This window comes from Melopsittacus undulatus, chromosome Z, assembly GCF_012275295.1.
Source record: "Melopsittacus undulatus isolate bMelUnd1 chromosome Z, bMelUnd1.mat.Z, whole genome shotgun sequence".
NCBI classification, from domain to species: domain Eukaryota; kingdom Metazoa; phylum Chordata; class Aves; order Psittaciformes; family Psittaculidae; genus Melopsittacus; species Melopsittacus undulatus.
The window spans coordinates 79,748,363-79,770,993 of NC_047557.1; the positions used below are offsets into that span (position 1 = coordinate 79,748,363).

General features: G+C 39.3%; 1 protein-coding gene across 1 annotated transcript in view; it reads left to right on the top strand.

The window, feature by feature from the left end:
• Positions 1–5,976: 5,976 nt before the first annotated feature.
• Positions 5,977–22,631, top strand: part of FAM81B (family with sequence similarity 81 member B) — a 43,190-nt gene continuing 26,535 nt past the window's right edge. The window contains exon 1 of the mRNA XM_034073102.1: positions 5,977–6,161. Coding sequence (XP_033928993.1) covers positions 5,977–6,161 — 185 coding nt within the window. The remainder of the gene's footprint in view (positions 6,162–22,631) is intronic.

Here is a 22,631-nt window from a genome sequence, read left to right on the forward strand (position 1 = left end):
GCTTTACACCCTAGAGGATTTGGCCAACTATATTCTGATTTGGCTTTCCCCAAAAATTTAGCAACTGGGCATTTGACAATACAACTCATGCTGAACAGAATAGGAAGAACAAATTAAAAGTACTAAGATAAAATGTGTGCTTTCAAATCGTAAAAGCCTTTGGAATTCAATCTACAATACTTGAGAAAATAGCCAAAAATAATCTCTGAGCCACTGAAGATTATTTTTGAGAAGCCCTGTCAGGTGTCATTTCAGGACCAGAAAAAGAGAAACCCAGCCAAAAAAAAAAAACCCAAAATTGGAAAATCGGAGGTAAGTCCACCTACTTGGATCTCTGGAAGTGAATGCAAATGATCAGCTTCTAACCACCTAAAACCAAAAGTATCAGATAGCAAAGATCAAATGCATCAAGGCCTAGAGGAAGCTTATGTGTCTCAATATCTGACATGACATCTTTAAATCAAAGAAATGTGCTGAGATCAAAAGTCTTTAAAAGATTTGCTTGCTGGTGAATAATGGATGTACTCAGCAGGAATAAAAAAGTAAAACAAAAAATTAATTTGATCCTTTGCCTATACTGGGGAGAGTGGCAAAGGCCATCTAGAGTATTTCAATATATGTATTTGCCTTCTGTTTTTTTATTTTCATGTTGCAGTTGAAAGAGGTCTAAAATAAGCAGCTTTTCAGAGAAAGCGTAATTTCTGTTAAAGTCATGGAAAAGTTAATGCTGTATTTCACACCACCAATAGGTATAGGAAGAATAAAACATCGTGTTCAGAAGAACTGTTTATTTGTCAAAATACTGGACTACTCTCATCTTTAAATGACAGTTATTTTCAGCAGTGATCACACTTTACTATTAGAAAACAAACAAACTAAAAATAGAGACCAGAAATTTGTTACTTGTATAGATACATTCACTACAGCAACCAACCTCATAGGTGCAGTGCTATATGGAAGCTCATGGTCTCACAAGCAGATGCATGCTGCAGTATAGCAGACTGGTATTCTCAGTCTGTCTTGTGCCGTATTCTCACAACCCCTGCCTTATGCAGTCCCAAACAACATGCTGTCAGGCTTCCTGATTCTTTTTTCACAAAAGCCAGCCTAAGCATTCCTTACATTAAAATGGTATCATGACAGATAATTTCCAAATCTGTCTAATTTGTGTCCATTTTATCCAACCAGAAAGTAAATTTGTCTAGAAAAGAAAAAGTCAGAGTAGCTCAGGCTGTTTATTTGTAGAAACATACTGTCCTGGGGCAAAGTGGATCTGAAACCAGTAGGCTATATGTGGCTGCACTGTAACAGTCAGAGCAGGATTATTCTAGAATTCAAATCAGTTCACCATAAACAGTTTTATGATCAAATGAGTCATTCTGCATGCTGAATTCTCTCAGCTGCATTCATTATCAAAGTTGAAGTTGAACCTGGCATGAAGATCACAGCAAGACTGCAAGTAACATTGAGACAGAGATCTCAACATTTAACAAAAACATGGATGTAACACTTATACAGATGGGAATGACACTTTTCAAAATGTAAAAATAAGCCTTTATTAGCCCTAGAAATAAAAGAAAGATATCTGAAAAGATCTCTTCATGCCTTACTGCTTCAGCGTTTTGCAACCTGAAACAAAACAGAATATAAAACCAAGAAAAAGGGTTATACAATATTTCAGACATGAAACCAAGAAGATTAATAGAATGGAATGTTTTTTATTTCCAATATATTAATTATACGTGTCAAAAAAGAACTCTTTCTTAGGAAAGCAACTATTAATCTCCTCAGAACTGTATTTGATCTATCTATATATGTGATTACTTTAATTAGTTTAATTTAAACTGATAAAACTCAGTGCTAAGCACTGTGCTTTTTAAAATATATATATTTTTAGCAGTCTTGCAGATTGATGCAAAGCCTGAAATTTCTCCTAAAGTAAAAAACTTTTGGTTTGGTTTTGGTTATTTCCTGGGGGTGTGAGAGGGGAAGCTACTTTGCAACTTTTGATATTTAGGTCATTATCTACATATATTTATTTTTGGAAATACAGTTAATTTTCTTTGCTAATGCTTCCTTTTAAATACTCTCATTTCTCCCATCATTCAGAATCTAAAATACAGCAAAGATGTCAATATTTTGAAATACATACCAGACATCTATGAAGGTAATATTTGTTTGAAGATGGCTCAAAGGATGAACACAATTTTGGTCTTCTCAGCCTGGAAGCACATTTTCACAGCATTGGCACATGTTTGCTGCTGTCATTTAGTCTTCTTTCTCAGTGTCTCTCCAGTTTGAATTATTACTAATTTCAGTCTCTTTTTCATCTGAGTGATGTTTTAAATGGCAAAGTTCTTGCCTATAACACAGTTTTTAAGTACAGTATTATACTGACTTTTTTTTTTCTTGTTTTTTTCCCAAACAGTAATAAGGAGATGTTAGGCAACCCATGGATGAATCATAAGTGATAATCTCAAGCAAATTCTCCCCAGCTTGTTGTAAGAATTACTGTATTGTGCAGACAACATGTTCTTTAACTCCTCTTGTTCATGGCTAAAGTATTTTTACCTGAAACTTTCTAATCATGATTCAGCATAACGCACAAATTCAGTATAGAGCATTGTAGTCAGAACAGGGAAGACCTTTGAAATGCCTGAAGTGTTAAAACTGTGCCATATGATTTGGAGCTTCAGGCAGTGTTAGCTAGAGGCAGTACTCTAAGTCGTGTCTTCACCCACAAGTACACAGTAATGAGTACATTTCTTCTTTGGTTTTATACAGATAATTATAGCCCTGGCACATATGGCTTTTCTAATTTAACAAAACATATCATCTCACAGAGTAAATCACAACTTTTCTCAGGAAAATGTTTCATCGTCTTGGTGCTGTTTCAAGTATTTTTAATCAGCTGTTGAGGTTTTTGGGGTGTAGCAATGACAGTAATGATACAGCCATTAACTGAGGATACTGTAGGGTTCAGAATGATTTCCTGAAGTTAGATAACCCCCTTTATATATTAACAAAGTACCATGAAGATGATAGGGTGCACTGTTACAAGAACTTGAGTCAATTCACTCGAGATTGATTTCCCTTAATCTGGTGTACATTTTTGTATGTAATGTTAGCTGTATTGCTAGCTTTCTGCTAAAGTTTCTTAGCTTTTTGTGCACTTGGTGCTGTTGATGTCTGACACAGTTCCCCTAACCAAAAGTGAGGAAGATCTAATGCAGTTCCTGGGACTTTCCTTCTGAAAAGGAGAGTCACAGCTCAGTACAAAGTCACAGCATCTTTGTATCATAAGCCATGTCCAGATGTCCAAACCATATAGTTAAACCATATACCAATCTATACTCAATGGTGGAAAATCCAACCAGACATTCGAACAACAGAGAAGCAGCACGCTCCACCTACTAGAGGGCTGAGCATCAAGACATGACACTTTCTGAAATGTTTGCAGGTGTTTTTCCTTTTAGATCTGCACCACTGAATGCAGTGGTCTGGTTCACTTTTTTGATGTTAGTACTAAGTTGCAGTAATGTCAATGCTAAACTGCAATATTAATTTAGAAACTTTATAATGCTTCAATTTTATTCTAAACTTGTCTGACATCTTCATCTCCCTAGTACATTAATGAGCAAGCCTATGTTTGATTCAACATTTCAAACTACCCTCTGCTTACTGTATGTGGGCTGGTTTTATAATATAAACAAATGTCTGTAAAAAAAGTTTGCATCTTTAAACACTTGCGGGGTCTTCATGAATTGGTAGCATTAACTATTTAGGCCTCTTCTACTAGTCTAATCTTTATTTGCTGGCATGACAAATATTTTTGCACAATAAAATACACCTTTTTTTGTTTTGTTTTCTGTTTTGTGATTCATCTGAACTTCAGCCTTGCTTTTTATTCCTGTATTGTAAAACCCAACCAGTGCTTGTGATTCACTACTAATGGTCATATTGACATTTAAAGTTGTCTGTGCTAATTGACCCAAGTATTTTTATATCATTACAAATATCCAAGTTCATAACTGGATCAATAAGGAAGCCTTGAAATGCTTCCACTACTCCTCAGCATTTACCTCAGGACAGGGTCTGGTGTTTCCTTCAGTATCTGTCAGGGTACCAGATGAGCTATAACTTCTTCCCTTTTCAGTTCCTCTGAAAGCTCTTTCTGAGGGGGCTGGTTTCAGGCCTTTGCCTAGCTTTCTGAGAAATTTCATTATTCTCTTTAAGGTTCAGACCTGCTTCTCCATAACACCCCTGTCTCTCCAGCTATTAAGTTCAGTTTTCTTTTTTTCATTTAGTTGCTTTTACTGTATGTTTTCTGATGTCAGCTGTTTCAAAGCTCATAAATACATTTATTCTAGTTGTATGACACACAGAGAGGAACTTCTGCATATCAAGAGGGAGTAGCTAACTTCAAAGATTAGCTAGAGTCACATTAAATTTTAAACATTTTTACAACATTGATAAAATGCATATTAACTTGTGGACAGCTACTTGAGAGACAAGCTTAAGACAAGTGCCATCTGGTGCACAGGGTCAAAAGCCCAAACAAAACTGATTTTTGAGGGTTTGCAAAGGCATCCATAGCACAAAAGATGGATGGCAAATTTCATGTTCACCAACAGATTTTCAAAACTGTCAGTGCAATGTCATGTTTTCCAGATACTGTCTTGCATTTGGACTTTTAAATGACAGATGCAAGCAGTAGTAACTTGTTACACAATTACCTGCTTGCACATGCAAACTTCTAAAGAAGTATATGGAACACACTTTTTTTTTGTTTTGTTTTGTTTTTTTTTTTATTTTGAACTGAGCATTGGAAACCTCAGTCTGGATGTCTACCAACTCGTATTTGCATACGTGGTAGCTACACATGCAATTATTTGCGTGTGTAAACCCCCAAACTGCAAGCTACACTGAGAACTGAACCCAAAAAATTACAAGTCTGAGAGCTCTGAAAAATTAAGCCACTTTGAGCAACGGAACTGCTATGATGTGGGCAATGGGAATAGAACCATTTTTTGAGCTTCCTTCCATTTGTGCAGCATTTCTTATGGGAACTGTGAGACTTTGTAGCCTGTTACTGACCTCATTAACTATTTATTTATCAGCTGGACGTTGATTATGTATACAGTTCATCTGAAATCCATTTTGTAAGTCTTTAACATCTCTGAACATTAAAATGATTTTTGTATTTAGTATCTTTTCTACATGGTAGGCATTGGAAAGTACGAGTGTCCTTATGATGAGGGAAATAGTTTTTTCAGCAGCATGAAACTAACACTAGTCCTTTCAATCTGCAGCGATCTCATACCACTCATACAAGAGACTGTAATCTGAATTTATGATTCTCAAACTCTTATTGCTCACTCACTGAGATTAGGCAAGACTCTTGGAATTTTCCCACTGAGCAGAAGCTTTCAGGGAGCTGATCAGTCTCATATAAGTGGCCCAGAAGGGACCGAGATCACACCTTTGTGAAATACAAATGGCCTGATGTGCAAAATGTACATTTCACTTTGCACATTGAATTCTTGATCTGCACATTCTCCTGTGTGCTTGTTTCATAACCTGCAGACAACCACAAGCTAATACTTCCTAACATGCAGTTGTTAACCCAGAATTTTTACTTACACCATCAAGAATATGTGTACTTACGAATATTCAGCACTGTTTTCCTTGATATGTTATTAGAATTTCAGCTTACCCTTCTTCATACTCATACTGTTCACACATGGCTCATTGTTAGATGAGGCTAACTTGCTGTCTTGTACAAAAAGGCACCAATAAAAGATAAAACCAAAGTAACTGGCTTTTTGTTTGAGCAATTGTAATAACTGTGGTTTGTCACATATGCAATTAGGAGAGCTAGATTTTTACATCTCTGAATAGATGTGAATCAGGCTGCCTAAGAGCAAAGCTGAAGAACCTTTTAACTTCTGTGTGAACAATTTTATACACCACGGAATGATAACCACGGATGTTGCCTCAGAAAGCAACACTCAAGCGCTGCTGACAGTTTCTACTCCATTTACATCTGCAGAATTGCCAAACAACATGCAGCTGCGCTGGTCAATCATGAGTGTATGGCTTGGGCATGTTACAGTTGCAGTAACTCATGGTTACTATGTGGAAAGTGACTTGATGTTTTTGTAAGGTTATAGAATTAATAGATGTAGCTCTGACACTTTCCTTATCAATTTTAAGTATTTAAAGAGCAGCATGTACGAATATGAAACTATTACCTACTTCAGAATTTCAGCATTTCGGAATTCATCCTTTCTTAGGGAATCATTAGGGTATCTCTGTATGTCTTTCTTTAACTCTGCCTATCCCTGCATAGCTTATGCACTGCAAATAAAAAAAAAAATCTGATTTTTCACTGTATTTTGTTATAATCTGTTTTCAGCGAAAGTAGAGAAGATATTGCAAAGAGGACTGTCATATTTTTGTGGTTTCTGCTGCATGAAATGCAGCCAGGCAGTACTGCAAATGAGCAATAATTTTATTTTCAGATCTGTAGAGTGTTCACTAGAAGGTCATAAGTAAATGACCCTCTATCCAGAGGGACCTCAACACGCTTGTGAGGTGGGCTGATTCCAGCCTTATGAAGTTTAACCAAACCAAGTTCTGGTTAAACACCTGGGCCGAAGCAATCCCAAGCACAGCTATAGGCTGGGTGGAGAAGAGATTCAGAGCAGCCTGAGGAGAAGGCCTTGCGAGTGCCGGGTGAGGAGAAGCTGAACATGACTCAGCTTCAGTGTGCACTCACAACCCAGAAAGCCAACTGTATCCTGGGCTGCATCAAAAGGAGTGTGACCAGCAGGTAGAGGGAGGTGATCCTGCCCCTCTACTATGCTCTTGTTGAGACTTCACTTGGAGTACTGTGTACGGTTCTGCTGTCCTGTCCTGGGTTCAGCAGTAGCAGTCATTTTTTCTCATTCTTGGTAGCTGGTGCAGTGCTATGTTTTGACTTTTGGGCTAGAAACATTGTGATAGCACGTATGTTTTGAGTTACTGCTCAAATGTTTTCGTTTGTCCAAGGACTTTGTGAGTCTCTTGCTCTGCTAGGGAAGGAGGGGAGGCCAGGAGAAAGCAGAGATAGGTCACCCAATCCAAGCTGGCCAAGGAGGTATTCCATACCACAGCATGTCATGCTAAGGGAGGTAACTGGGTGTTGGCCGGAAGGGCGGGAGTTAGCTCTCTTCCGGGTCGGACTCGTTTTGGCGGATGGTATTGTATTCTCTCTCCTTGTTTATTTCCTCTATCATTGTTTTTATTGGTGGTAGCAGTAGTGATGTGTGTTATACCTTAGTTACTGGACTGTTCTTATCTCAACCAGTGGTAGTTGCATTCCTTCCGTTCTCCTCCCCATCCCTCCAGGAGTGGGGGGGGGGGGGCTGTGGTGTGTTGTGGTGTGGTGTGTGTGGTGCTGTGGGAGACTGAGGTGGGGTTTTAAACCACGACATATCCTCAACATAAAAAAGACATGGAATTGTTGGAACAAGTCCAGGGGAGGGCCACGAGGATGATCAGTGGACTGGAGCACCTCCCGTATGAAGACAGGCTGAGAAAGTTGGGTCTGTTCAGCCTGGAGAAGAGAAGACTGCGTGGAGACCTCACAGCAGCCTTCCAGTATGTGAAGGGGGCCTACAAAGGGTGCTGGGGAAGGACTCTTCATTAGGGACTGCAGTGACAGGACAAGGGTAATGGCTTAAAACTTAAACATGGAAAGTTTAGATTGGATATAAGAAAGAAGCTCTTTACTGTTAGGGTGGTGAGACACAGGAATGGATTGCCCAAGGAAGTTGTGAGTGCTCCAATCACTGGCGGTGTTCAAGGCCAGGTTGGTCAGAGCCTTGGGTGACATGGTTTAGTGGAAGGTGTCCCTGCCCATGGCAGGGGGTTGGAACTAGATGATCTTAAGGTCCTTTCCAACCCTGACTATTCTATGATCCTATGATTTTGTGACAGAGTATTTCACCTGACCCTGGGGAGGCAATGCTGAAGAAGTGAAAGATGGTCAAAGAAAAGGAAAGAAGTTGTCTCTCTAACCTGGCAGCAGCCTCATAATTCAATTCAATTGAAGTAATTTTCTGCATAACATAGAAGTAATTTTGCTTGCAAGGCTGTTAAAAGAAAATTTACCAGTTTTTCAGCAGCAGGGTAAGTATCCTCAGACCTTGTCTGCTACTTTGCAGAACCTCTTTCTTATTTCGATCAAATAATTTATGAAATCCTTTTTGCCTAGAAAGTTATTATCAGAGAACTTCAACTGGAAGAGCAAAAATTTAGAAAAGTAGAGTAAAGGAAACAAGTTTGAAGTATATCAGACGAAGAGAAAAAAGTGCATCTGTGCAAGAAGATCTGCTTGGTGTAGTAGTCTGAATTAATACAATCTCCAATAGCAATATTCTCAAGTGAAAAAAAAATCTTTATTTTGAAGGAAAAAACTACCTCTTGGGTATGATAAATAGCATATTATTTGTCTGCTATGTACATAGAGGCAGATGTTTTCCACTAAATGCATAGAAATGTACCTAAATATGTGTGAATATTTATATATACACAATGGAAATCCAGAGCTCAGAATGCTTTGCTTGCATTTCTCCCACTTTGTGATGTGCTTTTCGCTGAACAAGGACCAGTTTTGAAGAAAGCTAAGGAGCAGAACTGTTATCTGATGGATGTGTTGTATGAGGAACCACTTCCACACCTTCCCCTGGGAAGGGGACCCCTAATTGTACAGGCTACTTACGGCAAAATTTTGTAAGACTATAAAAAGCCAAAATAGCTGGCATTTAGGAAACTAGCATGGATCCTCTCTTCTGAAGCGGGTTGCACTACAAGAGACTCCCTTAGCACCCATTCTTTCATTGACTTTGGAATGAAATAAGAAATAACTGCTTTGTTTGAGATGTTCCACACCTTATGGTTTACACAAGAAGAATTTAGTCTTTCAAGGTTAACAGGGTGCTGCACTGTCTGCTTTTATAGGTTGAGTAGTTGCAGGATGATAAACTTTCCTGAAGGGATTTGCTCCTTCTGCCAGTCCCCCTAAAGTGCCATGGTAAGTATGTGTTTTCCTTTCTTCAGACCATCACTGGCAGATGTGGGGTGTAGCAAGCATTCGAGGCTACATGTTTCTGTTGAGTGATAACTTTCTTACAGCATAATGTGCTCTTCCAACAACAAGCCAAAGTATGGGGGCTAAGCAAGCTGTCTTCATTCTCTAATACCCAAACTTCTCTTGTGATAATATGTTCTTATCCATACCATAAATGCACCCACTGCCCACATATTTTTTCATTATTTCCCTCCCACTAACCCTTCCAAGCATTGTGATTACTCTCTGCCTTTTTCTGCTTATTCTTTTCTGAATGTTAATTCATCTCTCTCATTCACTCTTCTCTTGACTTGTTTGCTTTTTTGGAATTGACTATGCCTTTGCATTTCTAGTGAGATCAGAATTCTGTCAGATTCAGTGCTACAGTCTGTCATGCCGCATTTTAGCTCTAAGTGGCAGATTTAAGAAAAGTGTCAGAACACTTAGGGAATATTTATGATAAAAAAATAAAAAAGTAAAATTAATCTAAGCAACACTTGCACATTTCACTGCTTACTTACACTACAGAAATATTTAAAGACCTTTTTCCAAAATGTACTTCATTTATTTCTTATTTGTGACAGATATGCTTTTTCCCTTGGTTGTTTTTTTCTCAGTCTTGAAAGTATCCATGAAAAAACAGTCATTGATGGGAAATTAGAATTGGGCTTAATGATTTCTCTGTCACAATGAGTTTTTTGTGTCTTTTTCTCAAAGAACTAATGACAACAGCTGGTCAAAGAGTTAATTATGCATAGAAAAATTAATTTTTGCCTAATGAAATTAATATGAACATTTTCAAATAAGTCAAAAGCTTTAATGTATGACTGAATGTTGCTGGAAATCATTTGATGAATAATGCATTCCTGACATGGGACTACAGCTGAAGAAGCAAATTGATTTAAAAAATATTCAGTATTACGTAAAACACATGTACCAATAGCTGCAAGTCAGGGTCACAGGCAGGTACTGCAATGTTCTGTTTTGTAGACTTTGCACTCTTGAAGCGCAGTGGTGTGCACTGTTCACATAATGGTGTGCAGAACTCTACCATCATGTGGTCGTCTGATCATTTAACCTTGAGGAGTTTGACTATACATTGACACACATAGAAAACTTATCCAGCAGAATTTTATTCAAACCTGGAGATGCATTTACACCAGGAAGCTCAAGCTGTTATGTTCTCAATAACCCACAGCTCCCAGGGTTTAGAAGCCTCAGCTGCATGTCTGGAATCCTGGAAGCCCTGAATATCTGTGGAAATCCTGGTTCAGAGGCAGCTTCCCAGCAGGGTGGACTATGCTGGGCTGGGAGATGCTGGGGTCCCAAGTCCTTGCAAAGGTGCTGCAGATATGCTGGAGTCACCCGCATATCAGGGAGTTCTAGCAGTGGCTCCCAAGCTGAATCTCACCTGCATTTCCACACACCTTCATGAAACCAATGTATTCCTGCTTCCAAAGAACTTGTGCAGGCTTGTGTATGGTGCCCTGCCGACACACTGCTCTGCAGGACACCACCTCAATTAGTTTCCCAGAAAAAGAAACTTAGATGGATAAGTAAAGTCCATATTCTTCCCTTTTATTGTGGGGTTCACAGTATTTCTAGATAGACCTTTCTAGTTTCTTGTTATTGGTATGGATTTCCAATGGAAAATGACAGTATGGAATAGAGCCCATAAAAAACATTTCTTCTTCTATAAGCACTTTAATAAGCTGGTGTGTAGGTCCACTCTCATTCGTTTTCTTTAACGTACAGAAAGCTGACTTATATTTTGTCCTGTTACAATATGAGTATTTATACGTGCAGTAGGCTTTCCAGGGCTATGCATGGTTTAATTAAGGTAACACATCATAGGGATAATTAGAAGCTTAATTAATTCAAGTCTTTCACAGTCAGGTGGAAAACAACAAGTAATCACAAAATACTGCCAGTTATTTTGTCCAAAACTTGATGGCTGTGTCTACTGGGAAAAGGATTACATTTTACCAGAAATACAATGTGAGAACATGATACTGTAAGTGAAGACTATTCCCTAAATAAGTAAATTCACTGCTACAAAAATAATTCTGCAATAGGAACGCATATCTTTCCACCTGAAGCAGCCCTGTGACACTGTGATGAGACCAGCAAGTAATGTGTGGGCAAGGCTGCAGGTTTTGCTTATTTAATAAAAGCTGGCTGTCACATGCTGAGAAAGCCCGCTGCCCACATCCATCGTTATCACTGCTTTACAGCCCCTGTAGTTAGAATTCACAGGAGACTGATCACAAGTGCCACTTCCTTGTAGAGACCTACATTCTCTGCAATCCACAGAGATCCTGCCTGGATGTGGGCAGCTGGTAGGATGATGCCTGCTTGGACTAAGTCAAAATGACGTTTTTCTGAGCAGAATTCAGGTCAACCTGCACTTCAGGGTTAAACCAAACTGGAGGACAATAAAAGTAGCAAATATTCTGGAGGACTATCTACTGAATTTTTCTGTGCCTCCTCTCTTGTTGCAGCTGACAAAACCTTCTTACACATCTTCAAGCATTCATCTGAATTAATAATATGATAAATTACTTTTAATTCAGGACCTATTTTCCTTAGTGAATATGCATGATCCTGCTCACTGTCTTGTTAGGTACAGAAAGAGAAACATAGCCAGTATTTGCATAAATGTGTAATACCAAGTGTTTTGGGACAGCATAAAGAAGGCATAAAAAAGACAAATCCAGTTTTTTACAAATTTTCTATATAAAATACTGATCAAGTGATGGAGGCTTTAAAACAATAGAAGAGTTTTATGAGTTATTTTGTGCCTGGAATATATCAGTGTTCCTGGGTTTTTTTTTTTATTTTTTTTTAAGTAGTTCTCAATTTTTGCTAGCATTGTAACTATGGAAAGTCATTGTCAGATAGGAAAAAATAACATAGCCTTCTCTGTTGTACCTTGTGCTGGGAATTCAGGTTACAAGAGCTGAGATAGCACTGCTTAGGGGTATGAGTGGGAATGTGTTGGCTCTTCCTGAATGGTAGAGGAGGCTAATGACTGCCTTTGCTTATGCCCTCTGTGACCTTCTGAAAGAAACAGATGGAAAGGGACATCAGATCATTGGCCTCCACATGTCCGGAGTAGTCAGCCATCAATGGTTTTTGAAATGATAATTTCTCTTAAAAGTTGTTTGACAACAAAAAACAATGAATTAAATATCCTAGATATCAGGGGAAACTGTATTAGTGAGTTTTTACTTAGTAATGCTTATCATAATATTGGAGAGGATTAGTAATAAACACTTCTGTCTGAATAAACTACATAATATCTACATCCTTCTGATCTTCATCCGCCAGTGCCTTGGCAGGGATTCACACACTCAAAGCAAGGTAATAGAAATGTCATGTCATTAGAACAGCTAAATAATATTATCTTCGTTACATTGTTGTCACATGAAGGGGGGTGAACGGGGGGGGAGAGATTTTCTTGACTCTTAGTGTTTGATCTGTCTATCAGCACCGGAGGAAAGCGCTCTATTATAGGGACCCTTCACTGACCATTCCTGCTGAGTCAGAGGGTGATCCAATTGGCTTGCTCAGGGAAATGCACCAACAGCCTCAGGGGGACCCCTCAGGGGGTCTGCCCACTTTATGTTACCCACTGCTGTCGACTGCTGGTGCCCATGAAGGACTAACACTGACAGTTTACAGTATAACACATTATATTGATATAAAACTGACAAATGAAAGTTCATGGATTGTTGGTGATAAGGACTGTCTGCGAAACCAAGCTTGAAGTGATATACAGTAACAGCTGGCTTGAGTTAGTTATTTAGTGCACATAAAAGTTCTTACCCAATAGGTGTCCTATGGGGGAGAAGACAAGTTCAGCCCATCAGCTGATCCCAGAAGTTGAGATGGAGTCTTCCCTATCTCCTCACCTCTCTCATTCACTTTTATACTTTCCTTTACTCCCAGGTGGTGCTTGAGTGACTCCAGTCGTACATTCTTGTATTATTGATTGGTATAAAATTCTCTCACTTCTCAATTAAAGATGTAGCCAGTAAGAAATATAGAGTGCATGTTCGGTGAGTGGCGATCGTTGATTGGAGGTCGTTAACTCTGGGATGGAGGTGTGTGTCAGTATTAGAATGAGATTATAATGACCAAGGTTCACTTAAAGAAAGTGATTTTGCCACAGTTGTTGACTCTGCAACAGACATCTCCCATATTTCCCCTTTGACAGCTGCTATACAGCTTATCAGCTGCATGGTACCATTAAGTCAGCAATCCTGCAGGAAGTACAACTGAGCCTGGCCATGGTATTTCCACTCTGCCCTACCCTCCATTGCTCCTCTAGGATAGAAGGCTGTGTTGGCCAGGGAACTGTGGTGGAGTAGATACTCTTCATAACAACAGTCCTGAAAGTGACAACTGTATTTTACCTTAAAAATGTTTCTATAATACTTCAACTTCTATTAGATACCAGTTTCTCTAATTTCCCCCCCAACAGTGATTTTCCCACAGCTGTGTACTATATACACTTCAGTATATTATTTTGTACAACAAAAATATCAATTTATATCTACAGCATGTTTCATCAGTGTCACAAAAATCATCAAAAAGACAGAATCTCCTGAAGCAGTATTTATAAGTGCAACAAAACTTTGTATGATTTTCATAGCAGCTTTTTCTTCCTCTGGGTAATATTGCACCAATCTTGTTAGGCATCACTATGTTCATCCAAGAAGTCCCGAACTATAAATGGAGAAACAATGTGAAATCAGTACACTCAGAAGTGTCTCAACTTCAGCAAGAGACTCAAGACAGTATTTTTTGAGTTGTGACTAAGGTTGGTATTTTCGATACCCATATCTACCTCTGGTATTTTATTTTTCCAGAAGAGGGACAGGATTTGAGAGGTCATCCTTCTTTTCTTTGATCCAGTCAGATGGCAATGGACAAGCTCATCTTTTCTCTGGCAGCTTTTACTCTTTCCATGTTGGCAGTGTCTAGGCAATGCTGCCAGGCTCCCCTATGATTATATGGTTTTGTGGCTTTTTACATCGTGGACTCTGTGCCAGTTTCCATCAACTTAATTGGCAGCAAAATATTCTGTATTTTTTATTGCAAAATGTTCAAACCATATATGTTTAATTTCTACCATGAACCCTAAACCAAATTGCCTCCTTCAATTACATTTCAAGGTATATTTCTCTTAGCCAACTCCTGCTTTCTCCAGGAAAACTAACCAAAAAGGGCTTTTTCATGTTGACATGTTTTGTGAGTATCAAGATGCTTCAGAGCAACATAACTACATGCCCACTCTCACTGTGGAAATGATTTCTTACTTGTATTACTCAAAGTTCTAAACTGCATTAATTGTTCTTCTCCATGGCTATCAGGAGAGTCATTCTGCATTAGAGTTTATAGAGGTTGTCTCTTGCTTTCACTGGATTTCTCAAAGAGGTAATACTGAAATACAAGTTAAGAGTTGACCAACAGAGGGGATCACACTAAAGCTGACCCTGCCTCAACCATTGCAAGCATCACAATTTCTAGAACAAGTGTGACACCATTCTTACAATAAATATTAGGGATATAAGCAATCAGCTGCCTAAGTAAACAGCATAATATTTGAGTTAAAGCACATCATAGACAACGTCTTCAATGGAGAGACGTCCCCATGCACAAAGTGACCAGGTCTCAAATCCAGGGCCACTAATTAATCATGATGGCTGGTGACAAGCCATCTGGTCCCATCTTGCTCTCTCCTATAGCTGCCTGCCATAAGGACCAGCAAGGGTTGGAATGGTGAACAATAAACTGGGTTTGTTTGAACGAGGCTTTCAAAAACATGCTCGCTATGCTGACCTTCATTACGCGAGGCATTTTCCACTCCTAAGCATCATCAAGGACAACAAATGATTTTGAGCGAGAGTGGAGATTATGGGAAGGGTGGCCTATTTTAGAGCTGCTCAGCTACTCCTGTTAAATGTCGTAGTTATCCAGCCAAACTTCAAAGTTTTGGGTTGATACTTCAGTGTACATATCATGCTCTTACAGAGACTGATAAATCACTGATAAAAATATACTATAGGATCAATTGCACAAAATGGGCAACTACAAAGCAGCATATTCAAATAGTTCTATTTAAAACAGTCTGTTTAACAACATTACTATGTCACCAATGTGAAATTACACTGTTATTACATCTGACATGCAGAGTTCATATACACATGACAGAGCATTTTTGCAGACAAAATGGGATTAGTCTATCACAAGGTTTTTTAAAGCATTGTACCAAACATTCCCTGCCTGCTGAATGTATATACTCCCAGTAACAGCTGCAATAGTTGTTCTCCATTTAGGATTAACTGATGTCAGCAGTCACAGTTTTTTCTATTTCATTGGCATCAGAGCTCTTAATATTAAGCAGCTTTCATAATTTTTTTCTTTTTTTTTTTTTTTGGTAGAGATAAATGAAGCTAGGAAAATGTCCTCTTTTCTCTAATAAACCTAAAAATGGTAGTCTATGCTGATGAAAGAGCATACTTAGAATCTGAGCTAAAGTGAAACAATAAATAATCATTGGGAGCACATTTGTTTTCTTTTCTACAAAATAAACCTTTTTCTCAATCTCTTTTTCTTGGATGATGGTCACAGGAGTTTTTACTTCTGAGAGCACATATTGCAGAAATTATTTCCCTGCACATCTACTGCTCCATGCTGTTGATCAGAGGGTAATAAAAGACTGTGGGTGTTCAAACAGGGAGACAGATGCCCTTAAGTATTTTTTTTCCTAGATTAATCCCTAAAATTGTTCTCTTCATTACTTAATATCGTGTCTTTCATCATTAGGATAAAAATGTTAAAAGTAGATAATGGCTTCATTACTTATAAATGTCGTTTTTCTGCAAAGATTAAAAAATTTGCAGCCCCTCTCATTTTATTGAGAAATAACTCTTGCTTGTGTTTCTCACTTTCATGGAGAATTTGCAAGACCTTCATAGTGATGGAGAGGTAAGAGGAGGAGAAAACATACTTAAAAAAACAAAGTGGGCTATACCTGTGGTGTCTGCAAAGGAACACAGTCCTAGGGAAGTTCTCTTCTGTGAAGGCATATCTTTGTGTTACTGTAAATATATAACCATCTTCCTTGAACATGTAACTAACCTCAGGCAAAACATCCCCTTTAGAAGAGTCAATAAAAAGAGATATAAAGTCAAGTTCCTTAACTTTTTTACAAGCTGCACCTTATTCTTACTGAATAAAAAACATCAGCAGAATTTTAAGTGTTTATTATGATATCCTATATATAGCTATACTTGGGCTTTACTACGTTTCATGTGAAGTGTAAGTTTTCTTAATTTAATCATGGGATAAATGAGTTATATCATTGCAAGGTTTTGTGCTGTTAGGTGTGCTAGTGTATTTGATTTGATCCACTGAATTTAATAAATACTTCTGTTGTGCTCATCATTGAAAAACACTATCACCATATGTCCAGCTAAGTTAAATGAAACATATCCTACTTATGTGGAGCTAATAATCTTTCTGATCGGAAGGCACAAAATGTAGTTGGAATAACTATCCAGTCATTCAGTTAACAAAAAAGAGTAAAACAGTACATCGCACTAGACATGGTAGTCTGATGCATGGGAATAGCCATACTATTATGCTACCTTTTCCTTCTAGATGTTTTAACATAAAGTGACCTGGATTTTCAAGTGCTTAACACTCAAAATTTTGTGACTTACACTGTTTGAATGTGTATACATATATATAATCTGCTGGGATATAATCTTTGCTTCCATTGACATGCTCTATTTTTGTGCTCTTGCTAAGTATGTATTTTTAGCTCAGCTTGTTCAGTTATAAGACAATGTCATGATTTTTGCTTACAGAAGCAAGAATTTCCAGATTTTACATTGAAATAAAAACAATGATTTTAATTGCATTTGGAATGTGGAAAAAAACCCAACCATAAAGTCCAAGTTCACATAACAGGTCTGCACTTATGGGGTGCTCCCAGCTGAAGACAGATACAGTGTCTTCCTCTGGAGCAGTTGAAAGCCTGGTGCTATTCAGATGCAAGTAGTTCATCTGAATTTAAAAAAAAAAAAAGTATTGTCTGTAACTGTTTTAGCTCCTGCCCAATCTCTCAAGTGATTACAGGCTGCATGTTAGTGATTCCCATATGAGTGATTCCCTCCGATCTTTCCTCCTGAGAGCTTCTCCAGGGTCCCTATCCTGAGCCAGTGTTGAGGGTAGACTGCTTCTGCCCCTGGGGAGCTAGGGCTGGAGGAGCCCATGGTCCCCACACTGGTGCCCAGCCACACTGTGGTTCCCACAGACAGTCCCTTTTCTAGTTCCAACCCCCTGCCATGGGCTGGGACATCTTCCACTTGAGCAGGTTGCTCCAAGCCCCATCCAACCTGGCCTTGGACACTGACAGGGATGGGGCAGCCACAGCTTCCCTGGGCAACCTGTGCCAGTGCCTCACCACCCTCACAGGGAAGAACTTCCTGAGGTCTCATCTCAATATCCCTTCTGTCTGGGTAAAGCCATTCCCCCTTATCCTGTCCCCACAGGCTCTTGTCGAAAGTCCCTCTCCAGGTTTCTTGTTGGCACCATTAAGCACTGGAAGTTGCTCTAAGGTCTCCCTGCAGCCCTCTCTTTTCCAGTCTGAGCAAACACAGCTTTCTCACAGCCTGAGAGATAGTTTTGCTATCTAGAGAGATAGAGCTGCTCCAGCCTTCCAATAGTTTTGTAAATAGAAATGGAAATGGAAAATTTCCAAGCGCCCTGATTTTGGAGCAGCCTACCTTCCTGTTAGAAGTGCACCATCAATGAAAATCCAGCATAGGAGAAGCCAAGCAGGTCTTTCATGAGAATATGCCCTGTCTCCATTTAATCCCTGTCTAGACGAGATGTACATTATTTCACACCAAGGGAACCCAGCCTGCACACGCACTGACTGAACAGCCCATCTGTTCACCCTCATGCTAAACATAGCATGCTGGAGCCTACCATGCAGGGGCTGCGTTCAGAAACACATGGTTATCTGGCAGCTCTGTCAGGTCCCTGGAGAATTTTCTGAGGTACAAGATATGTGGGAGCCCGTCTGTCTGAAAATACAGTTTTTCACAGGCACCATGAACACCAGCCTTCATCTTACTGTCACTTGGGGAAAACGCCACACAAGGGTCTTTCTGGTCAGTGTCAGATGCCAGGAGCCTATTGCTTAGAATTATAAAATCATAGAATCAACCAGGTTGGAAAAGACTTTTAAGATCATCAAGTCTAACCATTACCTCAGGACTTTCCAAGGCCATCACTAAACTGTATCACTAAGGGCTTCATCTATACAGGGAGAGATTGTGTTCTCCCTGGGGCAACCACAAACCCAGACAAATGCCAGACCTTTACAAACACATCTACTGGCTTCAGTGTTGTGTAACGCTGATGAAAGTACTAGCAGCGTATTTCTACATGCCCTTCTGCTCGTTCCCACTGACCAAAATGGCATGAGCAGAAATGCCTTGTGATGCAACAAAGGACTGAGGCAAGATCAGTGGAAGGTTTTGAAGGCACCAGTGGAGGACTGGAACACAACCGGCTTTACTGCACTGGCCCTGGAGGCACTGGCCCTTGCTGGGCAATGAAGGACTCCTCATTAGGTCTTTTGAAAGTCAGCAGCAGTGAGCACAGGGACCTGCCCACCCAGGCAAGCAGCTTGGGTGCCACTCCACCAAACAGATGTGTAAAAACCAGGGGTTTCAGTAACTGACTTTACAAAACAGTGACTCTGTCCCATTGTCTTCTATCCTACCTGCTTTAGGTTCTACCTTATTGCAATAATATTTACATCAACATCCAGCTGTTGACAGACGTTGACAGTGTTGACAGACACTACACATTGAAATATCTTCCTGAAAAAAGGAGTTTAAAATAAGCCCATAGCAGTATTTGTTAAGAGTAAATTCATTCTCCTCTTGGGAAGGGCTGTAAAAAAATATTCCCCTTATTCAGTACTGTACAAGTCTGGATATCTTCTCTTTTCTAAGAGGCAGTATATCAGTAATGATGTGTTTTAATAAGTAACAAAACTGATACCTTTAATCTCTTGCTACATCTTCTTGGAAGTAATTTGGAAGAGATAATCCTTTATGTTGGAAAATGTAAATTTTCCGATGTAATTTAAGGCTCTTCTATTTAATATCTGAGCAATTTTTTCTTAATTCTTTTGTTTGGGAAAAGAATTTCCACCACTCCCTTCAAGCAATAAAACTTTATGGCATGAAGGAGAGACCAGCTCTGTAAATGAGATAATTTATTAATATAATTGTTTATTTCAAGCTTTTCATATGCTCAGCAGTCAGGATTTCCCAATTACCACTTACTGTTCTTTTGTTGCAAATGTTGTCCAAAACCAGACGGTTCCATCAAGACAGCAACAAGCTGAGGATATATTCCAAAAAAGCTCAAATGTGCGTGATTCACCTACTACTTCTCAAGGGCATTCCCTGATAAAAATTCAGAATACAATAGCTATTGCCACATTTTAAAACAATTTTCTGTTACTCTGTCTTCTCTATGGATTATCCTCAACAATATTGTCTTTTGGCTTGATTTCAAGTTCTCTATTCTGCACCTTTTATTGTGTTTTGTACACCAGCAAAATACAGTTCTTTTAACGTGGGGAACACAGCTCAGATTTACTCTATTTCTATAGTAAACAGGAACAAAAACAACAATGAAAGCACTACTTCTCCTTTTCCAAGAAGCAAAGAAAGAAATTAAGTGTGAGCATCTGACTACCTATGAAAGTATTCTTCTCTGACTCTTCATTTTTAACATGCTTTCTCTCTGGGCCTTCATTGTCTCAACCTTATCATCCCAATACTGACTATTACTTGTAATGCCTCTACAGGGCATTGTTATTGTGAAAGAAATGTGTATATATAGCAGGAACATAAAGGAATATTTGTATATAAGGAGCATATATAAATATCTGTGTCTTGCTTCTGTGTTTGAAGCAGGTCAAACCTCCTGTTAGCTGCAAAGGTGCACAGAGAGTCTTGAAATAAGTCTTAGAAAACTTTAACTCCTTATTTAAAACATGACATATCTTTTTCATATTGGTGATTAATCTAGTTTTTATCTTACTTTCTATTCACAAACTTTGGTACTCAACAGATCTGAGCTTCAGTTACTTACCTTCAGCAGCTAACCTTCAGTTTGGTTGATAAATCAGGCACTACCCTTGCTTCTAGGATGTTCCTTTCCATCAGCAACTGATAGAGTGTATATGGAGTTCTTCTTCAGGTCATCCTAGAAGGTTATATTTTGGAGGGAGGAAAGGAGATACTTGAGGATCAGATAGGGCACAGAGATTAATTTGAAGCAGTCAGTGGTGGTGGATTTTGGACTTGGTTCCCTTTTGTCCAACATAAAGACAAAATGCTGTTTGTCCTCTAAGAGACAAGTGTTGTGATATTGCCCATGATTGTGTCATGGAGTTGTGTCAAGGCAGATTTATTTCAGCTAGGCAGCTGATTTTCACACCATCTTTCCCAGAATGGGTGCTATGAGACAGGACTTGCTCCTTTTCCAGACTTCAGAACTGCTGAACTTCCAAATATTGCCTCAGGATGGTTTTACAGGTTGTTTTCACCAGAGCAGAGGTGAAAAGGGTGCCCAAATGTTCCATTGTGGAATGTTTTGGTTTCTCCAGTGGAAACATCCACCTGTCAGTATATGACATTTATCTCTACAGTGCTACAGAAGGATTTAAACTAATTTGAGACCATTTTCTCAAGATAAAATATCACTTATGTTCAGTGATATTTCCTTAAAGGCCTTTTGGCTTTCTTATGTATTCAGCTCTTGCTTTTGATATATGTTTGTAGAAAAACACAGTCATTTTCTATTTGCAGAAGCATCAACAAAAGGAAGGGACTGTCATTTTGTGTTTTGACACATACTATGTCTTGACATGGTCAGCTCTGTGTTGTGCCCAACACATTCACGCAGCATAACAAAAGCAAAATGTTCGAAGATTTCACTGATATGGACAGGGCTGTCAAATGTGATTCTGTGATCATTTATGCTGTGACCCATGTGTGTCTGATCTTCCTCTGATGATCTTCCAGATGCTGACGATGACATGCACCTTAACATAATAATGCCACCTGCCCGACATGCAAGATCTCATGTGAAACAGCACTTTTTACCATTTCTTGGACACCCATCTCATTTATGCTGGCTATTGCTTTACATTTCTCCAGCCCACTTGGAAATGAAGAATGATGCTGAAAGCTTCTGACACATCAGCTCTCAAGCCCTTGGACACTGCTTTGACATCACAACTACCAGTGGAGAGTAATGCCAACAGTCTTCAGAATAGGATCCTGCAAGTTCTGGTGCCACACGTTTTGGGGAAATTATCAGCAATGTGCCAACACACTACCTGAACCACTTGTAATTTGTCATATATTGCACTTGAAGGGCAACCCACTGTGCCAGTTTTCTTGGGTAGCTTTTGAACATGGAGCTGAAGGCAGGGGGACCTGAAGGCAGAGGGAGCTGGAGGCAGTGGGTCTCATGCAGCTCCAGATGTAGCCAAGTCACTGCCATAAAGCAGTCACTGGGATATGGCTAGGGGGGTTCTTCACCCCCCAGTATCCCCACATGGCTCCTCTTCTGACAGGCTGGGAGAGCTGCAGCAAAACAGCCACCTCCCCAGTGAATCGATCTCAGCAGTTTAGATGGAATAAGAAAGAGGAACATAGCTACTAATCTTCAGTATACTTCCTTCTTGGAGCAGGCAATGGGGTTTCCTGGAGACATGAACAAACACAAACCTCTTGGCAGCAACAGTCTGCACCTGCAAGACACCCGGTGGCTCCTCTGCCCAGCTGCTTCTGCTGCATCATGCTAAGGAGGCAAGTTTTGTGTATCTTTTGGATCTTTCTTTAATTTAAAGCCTTTAGCCTGCTCACAGGGGACAGTATTCTGGGCAGGTTAGCAGTATGTATGTCAGTGGTTTGCGTTCTATTTTCTGATCTGCCCAGCAACCCTTCAAACTGGCTGCAGGGAGACAGAATTTGGGTGGCCAGGATTAAGATTAGCTGAGGTTTGAAAAGACAAAGGGAGAGGAAACTATCAGTTTCAAGTGAGGCACATGGTCTATGACTTTCATGAGGCTTTCAATTGCTGTTGTCAAAGGGGACAATTTGGTGCCATTGTGGTAGTAGGGTGGTATTTGTACAATTGTACAAGAAGCCCCAGTCTGCTGCTTTTGTTATTCTCTATATTTAGAAAACAAACAAACCCCCAAAAAAATCTTTTTTTTTTTTTTTAATGGAGAGGCCTATATACAATACTGGGATTGCTTAAACAGATATTACACAGCTAACAGCAGCTCAGATATTTGAATTCCAGAAACCCTTCATAATTGCTTTTCTTACAGAATCATAACCAGGTGTATTATCAAACTTGATTTATACATTCATAATTGATGATGAAGTGCAAGTAA